General features: G+C 48.4%; 9 protein-coding genes across 9 annotated transcripts in view; 5 read left to right on the top strand and 4 right to left on the bottom strand.

Moving 5' to 3' along the window:
• Positions 1–1,334, bottom strand: part of BDR25DRAFT_333242 (MFS transporter-like protein) — a gene marked incomplete at both ends in the record, with an annotated part of 2,531 nt that extends 1,197 nt beyond the window's left edge. Inside the window, 4 exons of the mRNA XM_033692814.1 lie at positions 311–532; positions 581–690; positions 746–1,083; positions 1,152–1,334. Of these exons, the coding sequence (XP_033549171.1) occupies positions 311–532; positions 581–690; positions 746–1,083; positions 1,152–1,334 (853 nt within the window). The remainder of the gene's footprint in view (positions 1–310; positions 533–580; positions 691–745; positions 1,084–1,151) is intronic.
• A 549-nt stretch (positions 1,335–1,883) lies between these two features.
• BDR25DRAFT_180283 (mitochondrial import inner membrane translocase, subunit Tim17/22) lies at positions 1,884–2,448 on the bottom strand (the record flags this gene model as incomplete). Its single annotated transcript, XM_033684207.1, has 3 exons — positions 1,884–2,231; positions 2,286–2,321; positions 2,374–2,448. Coding segments are annotated over 3 exons (459 nt in total), but the record flags the coding sequence as incomplete, so codon positions are not given.
• A 2,313-nt stretch (positions 2,449–4,761) lies between these two features.
• Positions 4,762–7,765, top strand: BDR25DRAFT_366299 (P-loop containing nucleoside triphosphate hydrolase protein; the record flags this gene model as incomplete). Its single annotated transcript, XM_033696947.1, has 4 exons — positions 4,762–4,984; positions 5,056–5,202; positions 5,258–7,420; positions 7,474–7,765. The coding sequence occupies 4 exons, from the start codon at positions 4,762–4,764 to the stop codon at positions 7,719–7,721; spliced, it is 2,781 nt and encodes a 926-aa protein (XP_033549169.1). The 3' UTR covers positions 7,722–7,765.
• Positions 7,766–8,260: 495 nt separating this feature from the next.
• On the top strand, positions 8,261–9,858 carry BDR25DRAFT_13461 (alpha/beta-hydrolase). The gene has a single exon (XM_033683879.1). It carries the CDS (start codon positions 8,515–8,517, stop codon positions 9,649–9,651), a length of 1,137 nt encoding a protein of 378 aa, XP_033549168.1. The 5' UTR covers positions 8,261–8,514; the 3' UTR covers positions 9,652–9,858.
• Positions 9,859–10,080: 222 nt separating this feature from the next.
• Positions 10,081–11,508, top strand: BDR25DRAFT_324271 (uncharacterized protein; the record flags this gene model as incomplete). Its single annotated transcript, XM_033692150.1, has 2 exons — positions 10,081–11,192; positions 11,448–11,508. 2 exons carry the CDS (start codon positions 10,081–10,083, stop codon positions 11,506–11,508), a joined length of 1,173 nt encoding a protein of 390 aa, XP_033549167.1.
• A 1,134-nt stretch (positions 11,509–12,642) lies between these two features.
• BDR25DRAFT_13458 (uncharacterized protein) lies at positions 12,643–13,915 on the top strand. The gene is made up of 2 exons (XM_033683878.1): positions 12,643–13,065; positions 13,126–13,915. Exons 1-2 carry the CDS (start codon positions 12,685–12,687, stop codon positions 13,678–13,680), a joined length of 936 nt encoding a protein of 311 aa, XP_033549166.1. The 5' UTR covers positions 12,643–12,684; the 3' UTR covers positions 13,681–13,915.
• On the bottom strand, positions 13,818–16,841 carry BDR25DRAFT_353351 (uncharacterized protein; the record flags this gene model as incomplete). The annotated part of the gene is made up of 19 exons (XM_033695155.1): positions 13,818–13,832; positions 13,879–13,982; positions 14,006–14,064; positions 14,091–14,173; positions 14,201–14,272; positions 14,356–14,382; positions 14,410–14,704; positions 14,784–14,855; positions 15,152–15,178; positions 15,295–15,385; positions 15,459–15,497; positions 15,538–15,556; positions 15,609–15,660; positions 15,724–15,924; positions 16,043–16,090; positions 16,125–16,194; positions 16,290–16,354; positions 16,388–16,465; positions 16,534–16,841. The coding sequence occupies 19 exons, from the start codon at positions 16,839–16,841 to the stop codon at positions 13,818–13,820; spliced, it is 1,725 nt and encodes a 574-aa protein (XP_033549165.1).
• Positions 16,842–17,296: 455 nt separating this feature from the next.
• Positions 17,297–20,121, top strand: BDR25DRAFT_312884 (uncharacterized protein; the record flags this gene model as incomplete). The annotated part of the gene is made up of 8 exons (XM_033691332.1): positions 17,297–17,341; positions 17,658–17,939; positions 18,215–18,349; positions 18,481–18,496; positions 19,060–19,171; positions 19,359–19,746; positions 19,808–19,982; positions 20,036–20,121. The coding sequence occupies 8 exons, from the start codon at positions 17,297–17,299 to the stop codon at positions 20,119–20,121; spliced, it is 1,239 nt and encodes a 412-aa protein (XP_033549164.1).
• A 3,557-nt stretch (positions 20,122–23,678) lies between these two features.
• BDR25DRAFT_283723 (argininosuccinate synthase) lies at positions 23,679–25,435 on the bottom strand. The gene is made up of 6 exons (XM_033688075.1): positions 25,340–25,435; positions 25,212–25,250; positions 24,866–25,159; positions 24,578–24,784; positions 23,908–24,523; positions 23,679–23,856 (listed from the first exon to the last, which is right to left on the bottom strand). The coding sequence occupies exons 1-6, from the start codon at positions 25,371–25,373 to the stop codon at positions 23,808–23,810; spliced, it is 1,239 nt and encodes a 412-aa protein (XP_033549163.1). The 5' UTR covers positions 25,374–25,435; the 3' UTR covers positions 23,679–23,807.
• Between the last annotated feature and the right edge of the window lie 287 nt (positions 25,436–25,722).

Raw genomic sequence — 25,722 nt, 5'->3', positions numbered from 1 at the left:
TGCCGCCTTACAGGCCTCATCTAGTCCTATCTGCTCTTGTTACTAGGGAGAACTAGTTATTTTATAGTTAATTAGACCTTAATCTTGCGTCTCTAGGGACCTATAGTCTTAGCTGTTTTGACTGGAGTACGGCGTACTTTAATCGAATCGTACTACTCGTACAGATCACGTGAGCCGTAACAGTTACGATACGTACACCTACCTCTCCTCCTCCCTATCGTACGAACGTACACAAAATCTCACCCGTACAGGCCTCAAAATCGCCCAATCGTACAGTACTACGCCTCGTTGGAAGCCCTGATAATCACACCAACAACAAGCAGCGCGATGACTTTAACCGAGTCCCATGGGAAGATAGCTCCCCCGAAATCGAGGGCGAGGAGTACCATCAATGTAAACCCTAGAAATGTGAATATCCCAATCCAATCGATGGCCTTTATTCCGTCTATAAAAGATGTGTGCTCGTGTTTGATATCGAGGAAGAGCAGAATCAGGGCGAATGTAAGCCCGATGATGGGCAGATTGATGTAGACTTTAAGGTAAGCAGATTGTGAACTACGAAGGCTAGGGCAAGACTCACAACACCACCTCCATGATACAAGTGAGGCGAAGACACCTCCTAATACTGGACCCACACCTCCAGCTAAAGCCCATATCCCCTCGGTGAGCCCCATGAGAAGGCTCCGTTGTCTGTGCACAAAGGTGAGAACTTAGAGCAAACCAGAGAGGTGGAAAACAGCCTTACCGTAAGCTAAACAGATCACTAATGCATACATGGACAAGTAGAATGAGCCCTCCTCCCGCAGCTCCTTGAAATGCCCTTCCAACAATGAGGGCATACATTGTCTTCGAAGTAGCACAAATCGCAGAAGATGCAAAGAAGCATGTCAATGCAAGCAAGACAATTAGTTTTCTCCCCCAAATGTCAGAGAGTTTTGCCCAAATGGGACTCGAAGCCGCGTTCGCCAAGAGATATGCACCTGAAATCCAAGTATACCCCGCTGCGGACGAGAGATCACGCGAAATGGTAGGAGCAGCTGTTGCGACGATTGTTGCGTCTAATGCTGCCACGAATTCTGATACCTAGATGGTGGTCGGCATTGGGTGCAAGAATGTAGCAGTGTGAAGGCTGCATCCCGGACTTTGCTTACGAAAAGGGCGAGAACGATAGCCGAGAGGCGCCATTTACCTCTCCTTCTAACCCCGCTCGCATTTATGGACGGTTCTCCTTCGTCTTCAATTTCAACATTCGTGGTACCCCTGGCAGTCAAATGAGCCCCAACAATGCCCCACCCAAGAGTAGTTGGGCCGGCTAATTCGATATCGCAGTCCATTGTGGCAAACTGGAAGTGAACGACCAGGAGAACAGAATAATTAAAGTTTACAAGAACAAGAAAAAGGCTGGGTAAGGAGATTAGTAGATGCCATGATCTAGCGCACCCTGCCATGGAGTAGAATACATAGGATGCTTGACTCATCTGACTTGCAGCTCTAGCGGAGAGCCAAGAACTTAGGTCTAGCTCCAGGGAGAGGTGCTAATTGGATAAGACGACGGCATTCCTCAGCTTCCCATTGAGGAAAGGATGCGGAATGATTGGTAGGAAGGGAACACCATCTTAAAGATTTGTCGCCTTTACTCATAAACCCCAACCGGTAGTGTACAGATTTTGTCTAGTGTATAATACAAGTACAGCACAAAAGTGTGAGGAGAGTGAAGAACGCCGACCGTTGCCGTGTCCGACGAACGGGATATGCATTCTATGCCAAAAGACTCCATGACCCAAAACAAATTCGCAGAAAATATAGTTGCATAGAATACACCGCCATTCATCGTATTAAGTCGATTATGCCAACATTGTCTGTCCTCCCACCCCTGGTGGGCCACCTTGTTGCTGTGGGGGCATTGGCGGAGCCTCTAACCGAGTATTTTCGGCCATCATCCTCTGGAATCCGATGCCCACGCCTTCGATAACGGCGAGTAGTATTGCGCATCCAATAGCTCCATTGCGCGATGCTCGGAAGCCTCCTCTTATTGCCAGAGATCCGCCGGTGAAGAAACCTGCGATGATGGCATTCCACGGATCCTCCTTCTTCCGTATGCCTTTTACAGCGCAATCAAATGTGCTGAAGAGGCCGCCCCAGACACCGAAGTTTCCGCCGAGAACGGGAGCGCGGGCTTTAATCGCCGTGAGGGCACCGATGCGTCGTTCACCATATGGTGAGTTTCGGTACTGCAAGGAAGAAGTGTGAGAGAGGTCAAGAGATCAGGAGTTAGAGCTGCCTACGCCTTTGACGCCGTGCCATAAAGCACCACCCACAGCCTGAAGTCTGACGTTAGTTTGGCTCGAAAAGTGCACTCATCAGGCGACTTACACCCATGGCGAAAGCACCTCCAAAGTCACTCAATGCCACCCAGGGACACGGGTCGCGAGTATGATCCATTGTGTGTAGAGGAGTGAGATATTAGAGGAAGGGATACGATAAGGGCGACTAGTGAGGCGTCACGAAGGTGCGATGGTACGTAAATTCGTGAATTCGGTGACGCTCGACTTTTTTCGACATCCTGGTTTCCGCAGTCTTGGCACTATGTTGAGCACGTGATCTCGGATCTCGGGATCCTCCGAAAGCTCTATATATCATCTCTGACATCAATAGCAAATCCATGTCACTATTCATCGTAATTCAAGTTTTACGCCCCAGTTTTATTGATAGTTGCGTATTACGCCTGGAGTTTCTACCACCTGCTCTGAGGTTCAATGTCTAGATTTGAAAGCGAATAAAACTGAGGTCTCGATCGGTTGAACAAAGAACGTGCAGCAAAGCTGCAGCTTCCCACAGAGTGTTTTGGCCATCCCTCTGGTTGGCCAACTTGGTTTACGTTTATCTCAGTCTGATCCTTCCGGAAAGCGCATCTGTCTGACTTGATAAAGCAAAAGGGAAGCAATTGTGGTCAAAGCTGCAACTTCCGTCAGCATAAGTTGCGTTCAGCCTCCTTACCCTTAAAGCTGGGCTAAGTTATGGACTCCCAGAGTTGTATCCCTCCTGATTTGGCGGATTTTAGAAGTTCTAGGAATTGATTAGCATCTGTTCCCAAATTGCGGTGAAGGAAACATTCACCCAGAGATAATCAAATCCATTAGCGAAGAACATCCTCTAAAGATTGATGACTGGTTGGAACTTACTTCCTCGCCCACAGCTGGAAGATTCTTTGCTTAAGCTGTAGATTCTTTTCTCTGAAGGGTCCTGTCTTGCGCTAACGTTGTCTCCTGGCTGAGCAATGTCGCTCGACCTGTGTTTGGCAGAGATTGGTCAACTTTGAGCACACATATCACGGCGAGTCTGCCACATACCCTTCCTTGATGAGCAGCAATTCCCTCTTCAAAATAGGGCAGAGAGTTTGGATTCTTTATCTATCCTCGAATGTCTCAACCGCTGTGTTGGCATGCCTTTCGCTCTTTGGTTGTTGGGAGATGGAAATCGAATACCCAGTTTGAGCGATGGACTCCAATATAAATACTTGAGAAGGTTTTTACACAGAGGATGCATTGAGGCGGCATTGGACAGGATTCTTTTGTTCACGTTTTGCTGCCGTTGGCCTTGAGGGCTCCTAACGGCCTAGCCACTAGTATCATACTGTGGTACCCGGCTAAAGTATTGTAGCATTGCATCTTGGCTTTCGAACAAAACTTGACGCTGTTGACACTTCTACACATTGAGAAGCGAGATGGATGCAGCACACTTGCTTCAAGACTCGCCATGCAGCTTGCGTTGCGAAATGCAGGCGGAGAAGCAGCGTAAGTCTTTCAGCACCCTTTTTGCCTGCTTATCTCCTATTCCTTAGATAGGGAAGCATGCCATCCTGATATGGACCACACACTCACTCGATTGGCTTGACTTCCTGTCAGAAATATGGGGGGCGCCTCTTGTTCGCGAGGACGGTTTCAAGAACGGCCGCGGACGTGTTATTTCGTGACAACAGCTGGCCACTAATCGTCACGAACCTTTTGGTGAAGATGCGACGTAACTGCAGTCGATATTAGTGGAACGTCTGCGCAATGCAGGCGATAGAGGTGTGGCTGAGATTTCAAACATTTCGCAGGCCAAACTGGGTGAGAATCACCACCCAGGAGAGGGACTTGGCGTGACTAGTCTCCAACCCTCACTCTGCGCCCCTCCTTGGTCCGATTGCCACCCAGCCCTCTTATATATATATATCTATTAGTTTCACAGACCTAAACCCACATCGGTGACTCATCCGCTCCCTTGAGGCTACATCAGCGTGCAGCCAACTTCGTGCTAGAGAGGAAATCCCTCTACTATTGTGATGGGGGACGGAACTACGGCAGCACAGCCTCTACTACTACTGCTATCTAGGTGAGATCAACGTATTCTCAGCCTCTTTTCTGTTTGATTTTACAGCTTGCTATATTCTCCGTCTGATGACCAGAGGGTCGCTAACTATTCGTCCTATTTGGGTCTTTCACTCGGTGCTCCACTGACGAACTATACAGATGTGTTTACCACTCCCAATACTCGCTGGAATGGCCTTGACGCAACTGCCTGCTCACCATCAAAGTGTACGCCTCGCTTCTTAATCGTTACCTTCACCCCGGGTTTCGCGGAGGGGTTTAACCTCGCGCCTTCGACATCAACCGTCTCTTCCTGACGGCTCCTTTGTTCTCTCGTTTGTCGTCTTGAGGAACGTTGGATCTCCACAAAACCTTGAATCCCTTAGAGATCTAGTGTAGACCTCGAAGCACCATGGGAAGTACGGCGAGGACCTCAGCTCGAAAGGGAACCTTACGGGCGTCAGAAGCAATTGCCCATCCGAGCTCAAGGTCTACCGTGGCCGATGAGACCATGAACGTCGTTAAGGCTCGAGGCCAATGTGGTACCCCGGCCGGAACGCAGAGTATTACTAATCGTAGTGATGTATCCCGGCTCAGCGAGAGTTTGGGGTCTCTGAACCAGGGAACTGGTGATGGTAAGTGAAGCGATGCCTATCAATTGCTTTCAAATGGTGCTTTGAACGGTAGCTAATACTATCTTCTACAGGTCTCCACGGGGCATCTAGCGAAACCATCGGTTGCGAGATTGAACCCCTCGGCGAAGGCGTCAAGGACCTTATGACAACAATGAGTGAGCTAGAGAAGCTTGGATTGTCAAGCCTCGATATTCCGCTGGCAAAGTGCATCATTTGTGGTGAGTTGACAGCAACTGATCACAATCTACTTCTATACTAACGATTCTGCTTTAGGTGATCAGTCCGCCGGAAAATCATCAGTCATTGAAGCCATATCTGGTATAAAGGTTCCGCGTGCCGGAGGAACATGCACCCGCTGCCCAATGTTCATCCAGCTGCAAAGCTCTGCGGGTGCCGAGGCCCAATGGGAAGCTAAAGTATACATTAGGAAGGCCTACACTTACTTGATCCCAAAAATTATCAACCCTAGACTACGAGAACAAGCACGGCAGGAGAGGTATTACCCTTGGCAGCAGAAATTTTCCCCGGATGAAGTGCTCTTTGCCCAAACCACGAACTCGGACAATCTCGAGGTGCTCATCTACCGTGCCCAACTTGCGATTCTCAACCCGACGGCAGATCTCACGCGATTTGTTCCCGGAACTGCGAGAGAGATCCTCAGTGATGACAGGGAGACTGAGTTCTCACCTAACGTCGTTTGTGTCTATATCTCGGCCCCCAAAGCACCGAATCTCTCGTTCTATGATCTACCAGGGATCATCATTGGACGGGGTGATCCTGGCAAAGAGGGCCTGAAAAACTTCGTCAGGAATCTGGTTGCTGAGTATATTGCGGATCCGAATGCCCTGATTTTGTTGACGTCTTCGCTCGAGGTTGATTGGGAGGTGTCATCTTACGCGGCATCCCTTGTAACAAAGACAGGAGCGACACAGCGATGTGTCGGGGTCTTGACGAAGCCGGACCGCATTGATAATGATTCAAGGCATAAAGATGTTAAGAAGGCTCTGGATGGTGAAGCCGATGTCCTCGGACACGGATACTACGTAGTGAAACAACCCAGCCAGGAGGCGCTTGAGAAAAAGATCACCCATTCAGAGGCGAGGAGAGAAGAGGAGATGTTCTTCGATCAGACTGATCCATGGGCTACCAATTTGCACACCCACCGTGAGCGCTTCGGAACGCTCAATCTTCAGACTGCCCTCTCTAAGAAGCTTGCTGCCCTCAGTCTCCAGGCGTTGCCTAAGAGCCGAGCAGTCATTTCAGAGCAGCTCGAAACAGTTGAGCAGGGGCTGGCTCGGATTCCAAAGCCACAGACACGGGATGTTGTTGGCCTCGTTCATGAAGCTCTTCGAAGCTTTACTGAAAATATCCGGAAGGAGATGCTCCGGGACTATGCTCGCAACGCTTGGAGGCTTACTTGGGATCAGCTTCGCAAAGACTTTGCTAAGAAATTGAATGACCTCCGGCCGAGAATGGTGTTGTCTGCTGCGCTTGACTCTGAGGTCTTGAAGCCTAAGCGACCAGAGTGCATCGACTTGTGTGAGTCTGATGATGACGACACGACAAGCCGTGCGCTGGCTCTGCCCGTCACACCCCAGAAGCGAAAACTTGACCATGCCTCCACTCCATCGCGAGGCATACCTTCGAAGCCCCAGGCCAACGGATCGAACCCCAGCCCTGGATCAGCCAATGGCGCCGCACCAGCAGTGGAGAAGCAGAAACATGCTATGAAAAAATTTGCGATTCGTTACAACCTCAATGAGACTCGCGACAGATTGTACGAAATGTCCTCTGCGAAATTACATCGTCAGGTCAACCCAAAGGCTGTCGAATTCCTCATGCTGCAATCCCTACACAACTGGGAGGTAATCTTGCAGTCTTTCCTGAAGAGCCTACATGAGCGTCTGTCAAAACGCATTCAGTCAATCCTGGATGAGTCATTGACACCTTGGAATAGTACTGAACTGTTCAAGGGATCAGCCGAGGTCGTGAAGAAGTTCTTGGCTACTCATTTCGACTTGTTGCGAACTTCCATAGCACAAGAGATACTGGTGGCTGAGAAAGAGGGCCCATATCTTTTCGACCAGAGATATTTCGACTTCCACATGTCCCGGTATCTTGAAGAGTACAAGAATGCTCGGATCCGGGCTCGCCAAGACAAGTACTTTGAACTTCTTGAAGCGCAGACCGGAAAAGAACTGAGCAAGACAGATCAAGAGAACCAAGGCAAGAAAGAACCGCTGAGGGCTTTGCTGGCTCAAGATCCATACTCTCAAGAGGTAGAGGTTCTGGCGCAAGTTCGAGCTTACTATGAGCTTGCATCTATCCGATTCCATGAGTCTATCTGTATGCGCGTTGAGGCCCAGCTCTTTAGAAGGCTGAGTAAGGACTTGTTTGAGCACCTTAAAAATGATCTTGACATCACGGGTGAGGATGGTAAGGCCCAGTCCTCAGCCCCCTATTGGAACAGCAATCTAACGTAATTGTAGTTCACGAGCGATGCGTCCAGCTTCTCGCGGACGACCCCAAGCGAGAAGCTCGTCGTCAGGAGTTGGAGCAAAACAAGGCTACCCTGCTCGCCGGCCGCCAGTGCTTGAACCTTCTCTACGAGAAGTATGCCGATGCTTCTCCGTTGAATCTCAGCAACGGAATCAATATGAATGGGGACGGTGTCGGCGCTAATGGGGACAGTGTCGGCGCTAATGGGGACGTTGATTATGACATGCTCTATGAGTGATGTTTCTATCTTTCACGCACGTCGGCGGAATTGGAACTATGATTTGGGAATCATTGAAGGATCCCACAGTTTAGTCGAGCTTGGATTCTTCGGACTAAGCAAACGGAATCGTCTTGCCTTTGACTGCCTCATGAGAATATCATCGTCCTTTCTTGTATCCTGGATTTCGGTGTGGCTGTAGTCTTTTGGGACACATCTGCTTCATGTGGGCAGTTGCAGTTGACTGGGCTGGACGCTGCGATGACATCACAACCCTGTCGTTGCAAAAAAATGAGCACGGGATTTCTTCTTACTTTCGGGGTAGTGAATTCAAGGAGTAGGGTATTTCTGGTGTTTTCGTGCTTGCTGTTCACAAAGTCTCGTGATTCCGCCTCCTGCCTATTTATCATCGAGACAAGCTGCGAACGAGTAGATGTTGCCCTTCTAAGCTTAGCGATGACCTCTCAAAGCAAGATAAACTAGATTTATTTCAGGGAACGTGGACACTGAAGCTGAGTAAGAGGCGGGCGACTCGTATGCGTGGTTGGACCTCAGACAGGCGAGGGATAAAGGCTTGTGGTGTGTGATTGGTCTAACGAAGTACCTCGGCCTAAATCTTAATGCTCCCTCCTGGCTTCAAGCACGTTCCAACCACCCCTCAATGCGCCATCAAGCCCAATCCTTGAGCCGATCTCCTACGGAGGAGCTGTAGATGCCGTGGTATAACAGTCTCTCCGTCCCCGGCTTGGGGATTACTTCTTGCGCTATCCTCTACTCCTTAAAAGCCCCCAGTTTACGACCCACATCGTAAACAATGGCAATCCTCACCTACCAGCCCTTCAAAGGCGTCTACGCGCTCTCTGCAATCGGTTTCGAGCTTGCTAGACTGCCTCTCTGGCTCGTTAAGTACTTCCTCAAATTTGGCCGTCAGCATCCAGAATGGAGCTTCAGACAAGCTCTCAGCGTGCGGATTCTCTTCTCCACTGTTTACCATTTCGCAACGGTGCAGGTTAAGACCTCGCTCCTGCTTACGCCTGGGAAAGAGAAGGGGCGGTTCGTGGTTATAAAGGCTGCCCCGAGTAGCTTCTACAAGGGTCCGCTCGCTCCGAATGAGGATATCAAGCCGGTCGATATTGGTGCGACTTGGTATCCCGCGCCGCTCACGTCATCGTCGGACACGAGCGCGGTGACTATGGTTCTCCATCTCCATGGCGGCGCGTACGTTGTGGGCGACGGCAGGACCGGAAACTCCGGATATTTCGCAAAGAAGATGCTCCAAAGCGGGAGCGCGACGCATATCTTCATGCCTCAATACCGCCTCTCAACGCTCCCCGCATCAAAGAAGTCGAATCCGTTCCCGGCCGCTCTCCAAGACTGTCTGACAAGCTACCTGTACCTAGTCAACGAGCTCAAGATCTCTCCCTCAAACATCGTAATCTCCGGCGACTCGGCCGGCGCGAACGCCGCCATCTCCATCCTCCGCTACATCGCCGAATACGGTGCCGAAACCTCCATCCCCGCTCCCTCCGCCGCCTGGCTCTGGTCCCCCTGGATCTCTCCCCTCGAAGCCACAAGCGACGACTTCACGCGCAACAACCCAAATTACAACACTGACTACCTGTCTTACCCATTCACACTCTGGGGCAGCTTAGCATATGCCGGTCCCGCCGGAAAGTCCATTCTCTCCTCCCCATATATATCGCACAAGAAGAATCCTTTTAAGACGGAAGTGCCGCTTTGGGTGACGACGGGAGGTGCGGAGGTGTTGTATTTCGATGATAAGGAGTTTGCAGATATGATGAAAGAGGCTGGGAATAACGTGACGTTTGATGTAGAGCCGATTGTGCCGCATGATGTTTTGTTGATTGGGGGGAATTTGGGGTTTGATAAAGAGGCAACAGCGAATGCGAAGAGGGCAGGAGAGTGGTTGAAGAGTGTTAGGAAGGTGTGATGATTTGGGCTTGGTTCCGGTTTTACTGTGGATCATGGTTTCTGCTGCGTTGGTGTTTGTTCCACGTGGGATTTCTTGGAATTCGAAGGGACTTGATTGCCGGTGATAACACATTAAATGGGACTTGGAAACTTCTTGCACATCAGTTAGCGCGTCCTGAAAGTTCCGGTGAGTATCCCACGCAGGTGGATGTCACTAGAACAGCTGATTGCTAGTGATCTTGTGAACCTGAGGCAATCAACCTCCTAGAGGTATAAGAGCCTCTCATTTCACTGTCACTTAAACCCCCATCCAGAGTTGAGACCACATTTTGTTCAGTTTCAACTTCGTAGCTTAAAGGCTGAAGCCCACGACAATTATTCCCAACTTCCGTACCACCCCGTTAATCGACCGATTTACATAGTTCCCATTTCAATGATGACACCCACTATGTTAGCTGAGATCTCTCGCTTAGATCTCCAAGAACTCAGTACTTCTTCTGGGGCGTCAATCACTGATGTCAAGCACCTATCCTCCTACAACTGGCTTGAGGCACCCACTCCTACTATTGCTGTCCCCGGTAGTCCGCCTCTTTGGGCTCCACCAAGAGTTCCTCGACAATTAAAAAAGGACTCTGGCCTATTCTACATTGCCCAAAACTCTGCTCGTCATCCGGACAGTCCGCTTGAGCCTCTATTTCGCGCGTTGTACCTCACCAATCCTTCATTCGACATCCACTCGATTCACGTCGTCACCGACCGCAACAATATCCGTAAACTCCTCTCATTCATCGATCCTAGGTCGGCTAGAGGCGGACTGGAAGCCTTCACGATCAACATTGAGGTTGTGAAAAACACGGTGATATTCTGTCTCTCGGATACAGTGACGCACGAGTATATCGAACCGCGAGAATTCCGAGGCTTTGGTCACGAATTTGAGAAGGTATACACTGCTAACCAGATCAGCCTCAGCACTGGGCATCACAGAATCATTTCCTACCGCTTCAGTGATCTGACCTTCCTCGTACGCCATGAAACGGACGGATATGTACACGCTGGGATAGATACAAACAAACCTAGGGGTAGCGAAGAGCCGGAACCGGAAAATGACAATCTCCCTAGCTTCCTGGAATCCTTGTCTCTTTCCTCAACCAAAGCGCCTTCAAAGATCACGCCTGCCGGAAAGTCTAAGCTAACGGTTATAGAGCAAGGCAAGGCGGTGCCACTTGAATCAACCATCGAAATCAAAACACGCGTCTCTCATAGACTGCTTGTGATGGACGAGATCGTGCCGCAGCTCTGGGTATCCCAAACCCCGAAGCTCGTCCGTGCTTATCACACAAAGGGTACATTTCAGCGACCAGAGGTTGAGGACATGGCGGGCGAGATCAGGATATGGGAGGCAGGGAACCAGAGCAACCTGAAGAAATTGGCTGCCCTGATTCACACAATTATCGACGTTGTGAAGGGATGTGGGGGACATGCTGTCGTCAACTATGATATCAAGGGAGACAAGCTGGTAGTGTTGCAGGTTGAAGGAAGAAGAATGCTTCCAGAGGACTTGTATTTTAAATGGGACCATGGGGGCAAGTCTGCTGCTGAAGCGATGACTAATGCGGATCATGCGAAAGTAGCAGAGAGTGCTGTGAAGACTGCCGACGGGGCGAAGACCAAGGAGGACGATGTTTGACCTTAGATACAGGCTGGCATATGCGCTACATTATTTATGCAACGTTGTCATTGGATCGATACCTGAATCTGGATCTAGATCTTGATCTAGAATCTTGTTGCCCAGAATGTGTATTTGTGTTCATACAGTAAGGTGGCGTGGCGAGACACCCTGTGTGGCAAGACAAATGAGGGGTACTTTAACTTTTAGCAACTAGAAAACCTATGCGCAAACTAAATATTGTTATAAATTTATAAAAATAATCTATTAATTATAGCTAATTCTAAGTGCCTATAATTCACTTTTACTAAAAATTACGTTTCCGTCCTTGTCTTCTAACTTAATTTGTACAGCGTCTTTGTCACGGTTATGTTACAGCTATCCAACCCCAGAGTACCCTGGGCTTGACACGGGGTATATAGGCTTCTCGGCCTCCGTACCTCTGCCTCCGACCCTAAGGTTTACTCTCGTTAAACCCCCCCTATCCTGCATTCCCTCTCTGTGCCTCGTGCTTCCTGCTCAATACCTCTCACAGTCTTCTTTTGTGGCATAATAGATCTCTCTCTCTCTAACTACAGCATTAACTGTAACTCCTTATTCTTCTAAATTTTTGTAAATAATTTTATCGAACCCTTAAAGCCTTTCCTTAATACTGAGAAATTATTATTAGCATTGCGCGCGCTGTCGCGAGCAAATTCATGCTAGGCTTGCCTTGTTGATTAGTACTTCCAGTGAAAGCGAACCACTAATCTTGGCTAATGCGAGACGACTCCGCGGGTTATCAATCTGGGGCCGACAAGCGCTCCGGAAGATAAGTAAACCTGATTTAGGATTGGGAGCTGTGCTGGAACTTAGCCGGCGCTTGTTTAGTTAGTTAACATGTGTCCCAGCTTCGACACAGCCATTGTACAACTTAGCATCCGCCCAACCTCAGGCTTGGCCATGTCTCCCGTCAACCAACTCAATTCTCTGAAAACACCTATAGAATTCGCCACCCGACAACGTCTTGTGCCGGTGCGGTTCGGCTGTCCTCCCTGCTAGATTCATCGGAGGCGTTCGTCAGCTCCTAGTGACGCTCTGTGACGAATTTAATAAAAAAAAAAAACACATTCTAAGTAGTGAAGCAAACCATGTAGCTGAAACCATGTAGCTGCGTGTCAGGAAGGCTGTGGCGGAGGCTGCGGTTCGGTAGCGTCCGAGAGGCTTTTATTTCCAGAACCGGCCCTCAGCTGAGGCTGACCCCCGCAATCATGCAGGGCACCGTCGTGAAAGCAATATCAAGGAACTAGGCCGAGAACTCTGGTTTAAATTACTAGGAGAACCCTAGGTTCGCACAGCTCGTCCCTCTCGTCACGCAGTAGCTGGGCCTTGCCAAGCAACGCTCTCATGGCCTCCGCTCATCACGAAATAGAGATTCGGGCTACCCCGGATTCACAATCTGGAAGAGCAAGCTCTCACAGCTATGCAACCTCCGGAAAAATGGTCGTTCTTAGGAAGCAGCCACTGAAAGCAACATCATCGCCGTCTACCGAAGCGGGGCAGGTGTTGAAACCGCCAATTGGGCGCTTCGTCATCAATGTCTCTTTACAGGTCGCCGGAATAATTGCTGCGGTTGCCTTCGGAGTCTTTGCTATCAAGGCGGTGACCGTTGGAAATCAGGCCAATGGATATGCCAGTCAAGCAAACGGATATGCCAGCCAAGCCATGGAGTTGGCTAAAATGGCGAATCAGCTAACATTGCTCACGCTCTGTTTGACGAGTAACTCGGTACGTATTGAGGCACCGTCTGTAGGAGGCAATGCGGCTAATCGTTTTCATCTCTTTTAGTCCGCGGATGTTGATCAGATCTGCTCGCCCGTGGTAGACCGTGCGATCTCGATGCTACCCGACACCGTGTCCTCCTTGTTTTCTCTATCGATAACGTCGCACACTACTAGCGCAACCACGTCTAGTACATATTCAACTCAAAGTCCCAGTACCCGGAGCGGCTTCAACAATACTTATAGCAAAACTACTTTTAGCACTATAGCCAGTTCCAGCACTGCAACCACTTCCAGCACCAGGTACTATACTTCTTTCCCCTCTGCCACACCCTCAGGTCCCAAGAGCAAGCCTGCGTCGAGTCTAATAGGGGGGATCACTGGGGCTATCGCGTGTTTCGCCGTGATATTAGTAGCCATATCTATCGTGTACAGATTGCGTACCCATCGAAAGGAGGCTGCAGAGGGAAGACCGGAGGAAAAACCGGAGAAGCCACCAGCCGCGGAGGATACGCCGGCACCTGTGGAAGGGACGGAGGATACTCCTGTGACGAAACAAAGCACCTTCGCCAAAGAATTCCGAAGACTATTCGTCGACACACGGGTGGTCCCTATTGAGTAACAGGCGACAGAAGAAAGCTGTTTAGGGAAGAGAAAGCTTACTTTACAATGGAATTCTGTTCATGGCGAATAAGAAACATTAAGCCACCATATATGTCAACAACTCTCTAAGCCAAACCTATTACATACACATTGCGATTATTCAGCAGGAGACTGTTCCCTGACGTAAGGGTAATTAGCCACTGGGTTCTTTTATAACAGGCAAGAATAGAAAGTCAAGCTTCAATCTAGCCTTTTCGGCTTGCTGGTGCAGCTTGAGTGCCTCGCGTATGCTAAGGTCAATAAGCACATCCTCGGAGCCACCTTTTCCTATTAGCAGAGTTCACCGACAATTGAAGATCTACCCATCAGGAACGGTGAAGCTGGGGACAGCGCGATAAAACGACTCAATCCTTGCACACCATACCAGACTCAACCTTCAACAACGCCGTCGTGCCACCCAACAGCCTCGCGCCATCCGCATCACCCGGATGCTCCAGCTCGTAGATAATTTGCTCGATTCAAGACTGCAAGGATTCGACCTGCTGTCCCATATTGCTAAACTTATTCGTCACAACCGGCTGCTCAACCAGCTTCTTATTGAACGTCTCGCGCTTCAGCCCATTAGAATGCATCATGCAGCGCAATCCGGCAGCCATTGGAAGGCAATCCAAAGGCGCTCGTGGTTGAAGTTCACCATGGTCTGCCGGAAGCCGTTACCCTCCTGTCCGAAGAGTTATTCCACAGGGACCTTGACGTCTTCGAACATGACGTATGTTGTTGCTGAGAGGGATCTGGCGATGACTGGAACTGGACGCGTTCGCAGGCCTTCCGAACGTGGGATGAGCAGCGCTGAGATGCCCTCTGCGCCGAGGCCACCAGTGCGGATGGCAGTCATGAAGTAACTAGGTGTTTCCTGAGAATTGAGTTGGTTGACGGGAGGTATGGTCAAGGCTGAGGTTAGGCGGGCGATGCCAAGCTGTACCATGGTGGTTGCGACACTGACACGAGTTTGCTGACTAAACCGGCACCGGGGTTGGCTGATTCTTTGTGCTGCTCCCAATCCTAAGCCAGATTTACATATGTTCCGGAGCACATGTACGTTATACACAGCCCATAAATTACCCGCGGGGGTCATCTCGCATTAGCCAGGATTGGTAATTCGCTTGCGCCGGAAGTACCAATCGACACAGTACCCTAGCATGAATTTGCCCACGATAACACGCGCGAGGCAGATAGTAGTTTCTAAGCATTAAAGGGAGGTTTTAGGGGTAGGGTAAAGCTATTATACAACAATTACAAGTAAGAAAGATATAACGTTAGAGCTGTAAGAGAGGAAGTCTATGACACTACAAAAGAGAGTGCTATATAAATTAGGCGCAGGGGCAAAAATACAAACATAACTTTTAGGGAAGCGTTGGTTATAAATATTTAGAATTACCTGTAGCAGATTATTTCTATAGGGTTATAGTGATATTTGTTGCGTACATGACCTTTTCAGCTGCTTCATGTCAAAGTACCTCTAGGGTGTCTCGCTACGCAGGGATGCGCCCTAGCTTTTAACTTACTTTGTTTGAGTTTATTCATCACGATCTACTTAATTAAAGAAGGTTCGGGGGAGTGGATCTACTAGTACTGGCGCCTCTTCGGTACATTAAAATGGAGGATTTGTCCCGCTAAGCAGCTGCCTGTAACAGGCAGGGTGTTTGTACTCGCGAAGGTTTCGTCTGTACATCATGCGATATCTTTGATACGATAGTAGTTAGACGAAGCGAAACTTACTATGGTAGTGTACGACACAGAATACAGCAGTAGCTTTAGCGAGGAACTTAACGTTGACTTGACCCTAAGCATTGTTGATAAAAACAAGCGAACCTACTCTGGAGATGTTGGACAGTCTGAACCTTTCGCCCGCCGGTTCTAGATTGTAACACACTATGTCCCACCAACTACCGCCATCACTCCTATCATAAAGTATATCGGCGTAAGCAGCCGCTGCTTCCTAGCTTCATCAATACAATCCCCAACCTGAATCTTCACCTTCTCTATCCTTGCTATCTCCTACTCCGGTTTCCTGTTCGCTCTTTTCTTGTAATCGTTTCCTTTGAAGTCTTGCCTCCCCAAGTTCATATTTGCAAAGTTCGTCTTCTTCCCGATACTGCCACCATTTGTCGGTAAGTCTACTCTTTTAACAGAGGATATGCTCGGAGAGATATTCGACAATGTCGAACGCGACATTGGCTCACGTGACCCTGCGTTAGGGTGACTGTGGGTCCTTCACCTCTCACCCTTTTCCTGTTTAAGACCAGCGCTCTTTATGCTACTCTATATTTATCTCTGAGCTCTCGACTGAGCTCTCGAGCTCTAGAGACCTTACACCTCACCTCAATATCCTACTTCGTTTCTCAACACCTAAGTGTCCGCTCGCCTCTCTACATATGCCTTTATCAGCTCCATCTAGGAAACTTGCGATAGACAATGTTACATGTCATTTCGAAGTCTCTCTCTTCTAGCCTGGAAACTTTATTGTGATCGTCTGAAGTGGTCTAAGTGTAATACTACTAGAAATAGCCATCAAGCGAAAGAGAAAGGCGATCAGGAGTAAAGAGGGCAATGTTTCTCATCAAAAACAAGTTAGGAGGCATGGATCCCGGACATATATTGCACAAATATAGCCCAAGCGGTCAGGTTGTACGCTGAGTATTTCGCAGAGCTAGCTACAGCGCTACATCCAAGAATTGTGAGGTTGCTGTCGCGTAGGCAGGTAGGTGATAGAGGAGATGCCAATTAGGTGGCGAGAGCCAGATCTAAGTAGATTGATCAGTAGTGTAGGGTCTGAAGAGCTTAAGAGCTCCTAGGTGAATATATAGTGTACAAGACAGAGCCATTCCTGATAAGGTAGGTGCTAGTCCTAAATACATTACTCGTGTATTGAAGGGCCCACACCCGACGCAGGGTCATGTGAAACAAGGTCAGGTGCGGGATTTTCTGAGTACGGGGCTGGAATACAATCGAATATAGATTAAAGAATGCAGACATTTCAAGCATATCCCTGATCTTCTCCTTTGGATTTCTCTTCTTTCCATAAGTAGACAGACCGATGCTCAGCCAGTCATGCACTTCTGTGTAGAATTTATCAACATCATCTTTGCTACTATCGACGTTCACGGATGGCACAGACATGTTGTGTTAACTAGGCGGCGGAGCTGTGGCTGTAAGCTTGCGTATGTGCGGATTTTGCGTAAGAATAATATTTTTATCATGCGTTGAGCCTTAGAGGCATGAGATATGAAAGAAGTGATGTATTGTATGTATAATGAGGCCGAGGGGCCATGAGGTATATATACAAGCGAGAGGAGCTCAGCCTTGAGTTGATTGGACCACCTTCTGAGTTATATGTATATATTTGTATGCTATTGTCTATCTGTCTGCTCTTCCCTCCCTACTGTGTTGCACTGGCGGGCCTTTCGTCCCTTTCGTTGAATTATGGGAAGATCCAAGGGTCTTCGGAAGGCGGTTGGAGGAGCCAGCGTTGCATTGGCGTAGGTCCTTGATACACCCCACTGTTGCTAGTGGCGTTCATAGCGGAGAGGTTGGCGGTTGTGAGGAGAGTGAATTGGGGTGGGCTAGATCTAATGATGGGAATCGATGATTGGAGAGTTGAGGGCTTGCTCTTATGGAAGGTTAGTTTGGTGGAGAAGATATATCTTCACATGGAAGGGGGTGTCTACGGACTGGGATGTTGGACATTTTTCCTGTTCATGAGAGGGTAGGATGTTAAGGCTCTCTTGGAAGTTCAGTAGATTCACAGATTAGGTGAGCTATGTAGAAGTAGGAGGAGTGATTGATGATGGTATTCCCGTAGATGTTCTTTCACACACTCTTATACCTTACCGTTCGACATGTTGCTGAAGGCAATTAAATATGAGGCGAAAATAAGAGTCGCTATCATTGGTGGCCGCATCGTATAGTGCTTGATGTGTCCTGATATGATTTAAGGCTGGGGTACCGGAGAACGTCCTGCAAAGTGGTTTGGGCATGAAATGTGGAATTGAGTTTGGGTATGATTTCGATGTTGAAAGTGGGATTGAAGGCGAGGGAAGTGGTAAAAGCATGCATGCAGAAGTCTCAGAATATGGTATTGAAGTTAAAAGATATTATTGGTGGCTGCACAAGTTGCAGCTCAGGAGCCACAACCGCAAGAGTGGCGAGAAGCTTCATTTTAAGCATGTTAACGATTTGGCGAAGGACTGGAACATTCTTATTGGTGGCCGCATGAGTGTGTGTTTGAGGGTGTGGGTGCAATTCAGGGTAATGCTATTGACTACCTCTCCATCACGGATTTGGAGGTGTTAGGGGGCATCATGCAATTGGAGACGAAAAAGATCATGGAACAGCGTGTCATTGGAGGCCGCAGTAGTATCAGAGTTGCGTGCGGGATTTTCTAGGGCTGTGCTGTTCGAGTTCGACAGTATATCCTGGTCGAATACATGAAAATTCTTCAGGAGAGGAAAATAAAATGTGATTGGGGACCGCACACTTGCCTGGTGGCCTAGGAAAACTTCTGGGGTGTTGTTGAGGGCGAATATCTTGCGGTTAGAGACCTCAATGCTGTTGTACATCTCCAAAAAAGACGGTTAAGGAAGAAAGATGAACATGGTGTGATTAGAGTCGCATATGCTAAGAAAGATGTAAGGCATGGTACCAATAAAGCTCACGAGAGTGGAAGTTGATCTGATTGGAGGCCGCATCTACCTTTTCAATACCTGCTCAGAAGGCAAACATTGTGTCATCGGACCCCCACAACGACATTTTTCACCAGGTTCCTTCAGACGCTGGTGAGATTTCATTGGCGACCTCATTGTCTCGGTAGAAGAATCCTGTGATTGGAGACCGCATAGTCACGACACCTACGCCGAACGCGGCAGGATCTCTTGCATCAAGGTCATTGGTGATCGCCATCTTAGGCTGGAAAGAAAGCTGGACATTGTAGGCTGCTGCTTCTTAACAACTGGTCGAGCGTGCGGGTTCCGCTAAGCGTTTCCATTCGTGGCGCAGCCTCCATGAGCGGCTGAGAAGAAATGCGGTCTCCAATCAACTCAACGGAGATTCAGCCTCGCCATCTCGATGTGCCTAAACCGTGTCTTCGGGCTAAATTCAAAAGCTTGACACTCCCTCCGCCTTTTGCTCCTCGTATTTCTCCCTCCAATACCTACGAAAAGCCTCTCTTTTTCAACAACACTCCGTCGCAAACAACCGCATAACAGGAACTCCTCGCTTCGCCAATTTTGCTTCCTTTCACTGCTTTTTTGTTTAGTAAACACATGAATTGGCACTTTTGGCGGTGGGATTAGTTCACAATAGTAGTCAGCGTTGCTATCATCTACTGCGACCAACCCAGCAGCAGCGGAATCGACCAGGAGTGGTCTAGAGTCGTTCGCGAGGGAGTCACAGTCTCCCTCGCGGACAGCAGCATACACAGCTCAGCTACATAAATCACGCGGTTTCCGAGAGTACGTCAAAAACTTTAAACTAGGAGGATTTTCCCTCGCTTATTCATCGATTATCTAGTCCGGACTCCGCTGCTACGACTTGACAATTTGACAAGTTGCGAAAGCGGCCTAATAACTAGGCCGCTCACGCAATCCAGCGTCTTCACCATGATCATCGCGTAGCGCATTATAGTACACGTCCCTACAGCAATATTGAGGCCCATTCATCCCGTCCCAATGACCAAAATTACGGATCGGCTTCGTCAGACACTAATCGGATACCGGAAGATAATAGAGTGCGGTCAGTTGCAGGCGAAGAGGAGCCAATTTGGGAGGAATGGATCAATTTCGAGGAGAGGGGATGTGAAAGCCCAGGAAGTCCCGACAAGCTTCCAGTAGTGGGCTACAGTCAGTCCCGCACTCCAGATCCAAGCCCGCTCAATATATCCTCGAAAACAGGGTACAGTTACCCTCCTGGAATCTCCGACAATGCTATATTAGCCCAATCGATGACAGGCCCAACCTGCGACCCGCAGCTGTTACCTACTCTCCGGATAAGTGAAGTGGTTGGCGATGGCTCCAGCCCAGATTTCTCCGTTCGTTGCTCGCAAGACAACCTTGACACTATCATGAAGATTTCACTCCCTAGTTCTCAAGGGAATTCAACAACCTCGTCCTCTCCTTGTGGTTCTGGTACTTGTTCCACACCATCTGGTCGCACCTCCAGCCCAACCAACACCAATCAGACCTCAGAGGATGGGTTCGACAATCGAAACGAAAGCAAAGTCGCAATTCCACGAATTAAACCCTCTGCAAATGGACTACAGTACAGGTATGTACAGTCTAGCCTGGATATGCATGGCTATTCGCTCACACGTAGCTTAGGCGACACAAATATCAGCTCGATCGTGAAGCACGAGAAGCATACAAATGCAACCGGCCCGGGTGCCGCAAAAGCTTCACGTGCCTGAAGAGCCTAAGGCGTCATCAATCAAGTTCAAGCTCCTGTACGAAACCGATCACAAAACAGTTCGAATGCCCTTGTGGAAAGGCCTATCCGCGGAAGGATAACCTTGTGCGACATCTTCGGAAGACGAAGTGTGACTCCGAAGAAAATGTTCTTCGTTCTCTTCATCTAGTTTCATGCCAATGAGCGGCAATTCGAGTCGATTCGAGTTTTGGTTCGCCATATCCCGGAGTTTAGCGTTCATTTTGATTTACGATACCCCATGATACGTTTTCCTTTTTCCGCCTAGCACTCAACCGTTGCACTGGTCCTCCCGCTAGTTACATTGCACCGCTATCTTTCAATTCATGAGGCGTTATGGCTCTCAGAAAAGCGATACCGAGTAACTGGTGGGAAGATTAGCGTACCGTCGGGTACACAAGGCAACGGCGTTGGTTTTGCTTTACCCCGACATACCTCTTTCTAGGTTACCTCGGGGTTTGCCTCACGAAGTCTATGGACTCTGAGGAATTGGATTGGCGATATTCATCAGGACACCTCGGTACTGTTGTGCGGACGAACCTATATGTTTGGATGATCATGTGTGCGATTTCCTTAAATCCTAATTCTCCAGTGCAATTTCCTTCAATCTTAATTATCCATTAGTATGTATACTTTCCTTGATCATGAGTATAATTTCCCATCTATTTTCATTCATAGCGGTTGCTTGCCTACGCCAGGCCTTAAAACAGCAATGCTTGTTATCGGCAAGACTACGGGGCTTTCCTAAGTTACTCGTAAACGCGGATGGTATATGCTAGCGATACGTTAGAGTGTATGTATATACACTCCTTAAGAATACGGAAAGTTACGGCGTGAACTGTCTGAATAGTGTAGTCGGAGTGGTATATTCTATACACTTTCAGTGTCAGCAATTGCCGGGCACAGCAGGGTAAGTTCATCTTAAATCAGACTAGAATGCTGCTAACCACTGCAGGGCAAGAGAAATTGTAACCCCAGCCACCCCATGAAGTCACAAATTCCATTGACTATAGGTCACGATTAAACCCTCGCCGCCCATTTGGTCCCGTCTTACAGAGCATATGAACTTGTAGATTATGCGAGGAACTCGTCATAAGGCTGTAAGTGAAAAGATTTGGGAAAGGACTCTGTAAAGCAAGATCATATGAGCGACTGTTCGAGCTTGGGGGGTTTGGGTCGGGCGTGCATTTTTCCGCCCATATATTCTTCGGATGTACCTTGTAGGTGATTGACCGTTTGCCACTTGCATTGGCTTTACGGATAGTCTCCAAGTCTTCTTTTAGTGGCTCTGTTTGGGGAAGATTGAATCGAGTTGGGTGTCTGGCGTTAAGGTTTTGTAATTTCCATTAGAGGTTTTGCGCTAGTTCTGTGGGTGGATGTGCCTACACTTCTATGACATTTTAGATACAAGGTTTTAGTTGAGTAAAAATATAGTGCTATTTTCAAATAGAGTTTGATTTTTTTTCCAAGCTGGGTATATGGCCCTCGTCTTCGGTGGCAAATGCATCCACTTTTTAGGGTGTCGTACGTACGAGCGATATCCCTCAACGCAAAATCAGTCACCCGCACAGATCTTTCCAAAGCGATTACAGCCTCGTGGCCCGTACTCAGAGTTCTATGTTAGGAACTTAAGTTAGGGTTGTTTTCACTTTATTACTCATCCCTGAGCAGGTTTTTAAAAAAGGCTTGTAATCAAAACCGCAGCATTCAAAGGGACAACCGCGCAGGCGTGCTGGCGTTTGAAAAGACGGCATTCACCGGCTAATCACTGCCACTTTCCAGGATACCCCACGTTGTAGTTTATGGCCTAAAAACCGGCCAATTCTTAAATTTATCAAGAATTAAGGCACGTTAATGTAGACGAAGAATTAGAGCTACTAAGCATGGGGGCTAAGAATAGTGTTTTACCGTCACTCTTGCTTTGTTTTCTGGTGCTGGGGGCCTGCAGTGCGATTCGCTACCTCTCCTATTATCCTAAGTTTCTTCCTCATACTAACAAGTATAGCGATCTACTATAAATAAATAAAATTTTCACATTATCTACCTAATGCTTAACGCCTTAAGGCCAGGGCTTCCAACGGGCCGTACTACGGTCCGTACAAAGTGAACCGTAACGGTCACGTGTTCAGTACGAACGTACCGAGTTCGTGAGCTGTACCGTACGTTTAATGATGCCCTAGGTACAGTACGTAGTACAGATTATATTACTCTTTTAGGAAGTTTGTATACACAGTTATGTTACAGCTATCTAACCCCTTAGTACTCTAGGCTTAGCACAGGGTATATAGGCTCCTAGGCCTCTGTACCTCTGCCTCTAACCCTAAGGTTTACTCTTGTTACCCCCTATCCTGCATTCCCTCTCTGTGACCTGTGTTTCCTAATTAATACCCCTCACACTACGCCTCTTGCCGCTTTATAGGCCTTATCTAGTCCAATCTGCTCTTATTACTAGGGAGAACTAGTTATTTTATAGTTAATTAGACCTTAATCTTGCGTCTCTAGGGACCTATAGTCTTAGCTGTTTTAACTAGAGTACAGTGTACTTTAATTAAATTGTACTACTTGTACAGGTCACGTGAGACGTAACAGTTACAATACGTACACCTACCTCTCCTCCTCCCTGTTGTACGAACGTACACAAAATCTCACCCGCACAGGCCTCAAAATCGCCCAATCGTACAGTACTACGCCTTGTTGGAAGCCCTGCTTAAGGCTGTGGGCTTAGAACAGCAGCGACCAAGTTTAGAAAAGATTCAAATATATCTAGATGCACCAGTCAAGGTAGATGCTGTCACGGTTATGTTCCAGCTATCTAACCCCTGAGTACCCTAAGGGCTTGGCACGGGGTATATAGGCTCCTCGGCCTCCGTACCTCTTCCTCCGACCCTAAGGTTTACTCTCATTACACCCCCTATCCTGCATTCCCTCTCTGTGACTTGTGTTTCCTGCTCGATACCTCTCACAGATGCACTATCTAGAGACTATAGCAAAACCCACCTCTAGTAGCTAATAAAATTTTAGAATAAATAAATGATTCCAGTCCTCATTCTGTTAAATAGAACTACTTCCATGATTTAGATACTTTCAGATCAGGGACATTAATCTCGACACAATACGGTTTGGATTAGGTGAAAGGACCAGAACTAAACTGCGCTGTATAAGCTTCGCAAGGACTAAGGTAGTCGTTCAGGCTGCCACACCCATGATGCAATAATTTCCTTCAGGCTATTATCTCACCCAAGTTTATTAGGAACTCACATGGATCTTTACGAGGCTTGCGACAATAAGTGCAATTCCGCTACAAGCTGGCGATGTATCATTAATCGCCTAAAAAGGAAGAAGACGGAACTAAGCACCTCGACAAACTTCTATATGCACACACATTTAGTCGTATAAAACGGGAAACCCTTGCACAGGTCGATGGATGATATTGCAACGGCGAATCACAAACAAGGGTGTGAGCTGACTTTGCGCTAAGCTATTACAGGTTTAGCACCCTCCGAAAGTTTTGGGTACTTGAAGGGTTCTTTTTGGTTGGGGGAAAAGTCATGGTTTGCATTCAATCTCTGTAATTATTTTGTGTTAACACCATTACTCCCATCCCGTTCCACATAACCCCAAAGACTTCGAGAAAAAGACTCCAAGCCTAGTCTGATAAATCACCAAGCTTTAAATTTTCTCTCCTTCCTCGGCCTTCTGTAGCCCATACTTCTTCAGCCTTGAAAACTGTTAACATAGCCAACTTGCTAGGGAGTTGCGGAGAACTGACCTGATGCTTTGAATAGCAATAAAACCCGTTGTATCCATCGGACTAAAGTTATCCAACGTATCCATCGACGCCTCCTCCTCCGAATACAATTTCTCCGTCTGGCTCGACCTACCAAGCACGTACGCATTGCCCTTATATAACGTGAGACGCACCTCGCCGTTGACGCGTCGCTGCGAGAAGAGCAGGCTGTTCTCGATGAACTCACGTTCTGGAGAGAAGTACATGCCGTTGTAGAGCTGGTAGCTCCAATGGTGGCTCACGAACTGATCGCGCAGGCTGCGGACTTGGGCATCCATGACAAGACCCTCGAGATCGAGATGGGCAAGGCGCAGAATGGTCATGGCGGGGGAATCATAGCATCCGCGGGACTTGAGACCGATAAACCGGTTTTCAACGATGTCGATGCGGCCAATACCGTGGATGTAGCCGAGTTTGTTGAGCGCGGTGAAGAGCTCTACGGAGTCGGTGTACGTCTTCTCGGGTGTTACAACTTTGACCGGGATGCCTTTTTCGAAGTGGATGGTGATATTGGTAGCCTCGTTGGGCGCATTGAGAGGACTGTCAGTCATGGTCCACATGTCGTCGGGGGGAGACACGTCAGGGTCTTCGAGGATGCCTGGATAATTCGGCAGTCAGTACAGCGATCTCTGGGGGTAACTTATTGCAGTACCTGCTTCATAGCTGCAGTGAGCCAAATTGGCATCCATACTCCACGGCTTAGCCTTCGTAGATGTAACGGGAATCCCATGCTGCGCTGCATAATCCAGCAAATCCTGACGTCCCTTGAACCTATCACAGAACTCAGGCAGCCTCCAAGGCGCAATTACCTTAATACTAGGCTGAAGCGTATAAAATGCCAATTCAAACCTGACCTGATCTGAACGAAGGAGTACCGTTAGCCGATATCCAAAGTAGGGGGAAGGGGAAGCTCCGCCATCTTCACTCCAGCCATACATACCATTGCCCTTCCCTGTGCACCCATGACTCACCCAACCGCACCCCTCCTCCTGCGCCACCTTTATCTGCGCCCTTGCAATAACTGGCCTCGCAAGACTCGTGCCTAGCAGATACCGTCCTTCGTAACTCGCATTGCACTGCACAGCGCGGAAGCAAAGCTCCTCTACAAATTCGCGACGCAGGTCCAGGATCACCATTTTGAGGGCCCCGATTTTGAGGGCTTTCTTTTCGACCTCGTCCCAAGGCTCCTCTTGGCCAACGTTGGCGAGGAAGCACACGACTTCGTAGTCTTGCTCTTTACCGATGTGTTAATGTATGGACTGAGATTTAGAGGGGAATTGGCATACCGATGAGCCATCGCAGGATCGTAGAGGTGTCGAGGCCACCTGTGAGTCAGGTCAGTTTCCATCTAGCAATTGAACAACGAAGCCAACCATTTACTCTCGATAATTTGCTTCTCAAAGGGAGTACACACCAGAATAAGCCAAACAAACACGTCCCTTTGCCATATCGTCTTGTGTTAGATTCCAATTGCGTGTGTCGTGTAGTTTGGACGATGTGTGAATAAGAATTTTGGCGGGGAGACCAGAGTGGTGGGCTGTCAAGAGATAATAAAAAAGTTGAGTGGCCCAAGCTCCTGCCCGCTTCCGATCTCGGCTTAGATCGGCAAGTCGGTCCCAGCCCTGCAGCATGACGGGTGACCGTGAAAAGAAAAAAAGAAAAAAAAATATCTTCTTTCACCCTGCAGTAGTCTATAGGTTCTGTTCACATGGCAATTGAGTTCCCGATTATGTGGTTACCCTGATGATCTGCCGCCGCTGTCAACCAAAGGAGGCCGAATTTGAGCCCGCGTCGTAG

The sequence above is a fragment of the Lindgomyces ingoldianus genome, assembly GCF_010093535.1.
Source record: "Lindgomyces ingoldianus strain ATCC 200398 unplaced genomic scaffold BDR25scaffold_11, whole genome shotgun sequence".
In the NCBI taxonomy this organism is placed as follows: domain Eukaryota; kingdom Fungi; phylum Ascomycota; class Dothideomycetes; order Pleosporales; family Lindgomycetaceae; genus Lindgomyces; species Lindgomyces ingoldianus.
This window is presented reverse-complemented; position numbering and strand designations above follow the sequence as displayed.

Excerpts from the sequence above, each read along its gene's own strand:
- BDR25DRAFT_13458 (XM_033683878.1), top strand. The coding sequence starts at position 12,685 with ATGGCCTCCGCTCATCACGAAATAGAGATTCGGGCTACCCCGGATTCA. Across the intron at positions 13,066-13,125 it reads TCTGTTTGACGAGTAACTCG|TCCGCGGATGTTGATCAGAT; the intron begins GTACGTATTGAG and ends CATCTCTTTTAG.
- BDR25DRAFT_283723 (XM_033688075.1), bottom strand. The coding sequence starts at position 25,373 with ATGGCAAAGGGACGTGTTTGTTTGGCTTATTCTG. Across the intron at positions 25,251-25,339 it reads TGTTTGTTTGGCTTATTCTG|GTGGCCTCGACACCTCTACG; the intron begins GTGTGTACTCCC and ends CCTGACTCACAG. Across the intron at positions 25,160-25,211 it reads GATCCTGCGATGGCTCATCG|AGCAAGACTACGAAGTCGTG; the intron begins GTATGCCAATTC and ends ACATCGGTAAAG.
- BDR25DRAFT_13461 (XM_033683879.1), top strand. The coding sequence starts at position 8,515 with ATGGCAATCCTCACCTACCAGCCCTTCAAAGGCGTCTACGCGCTCTCT.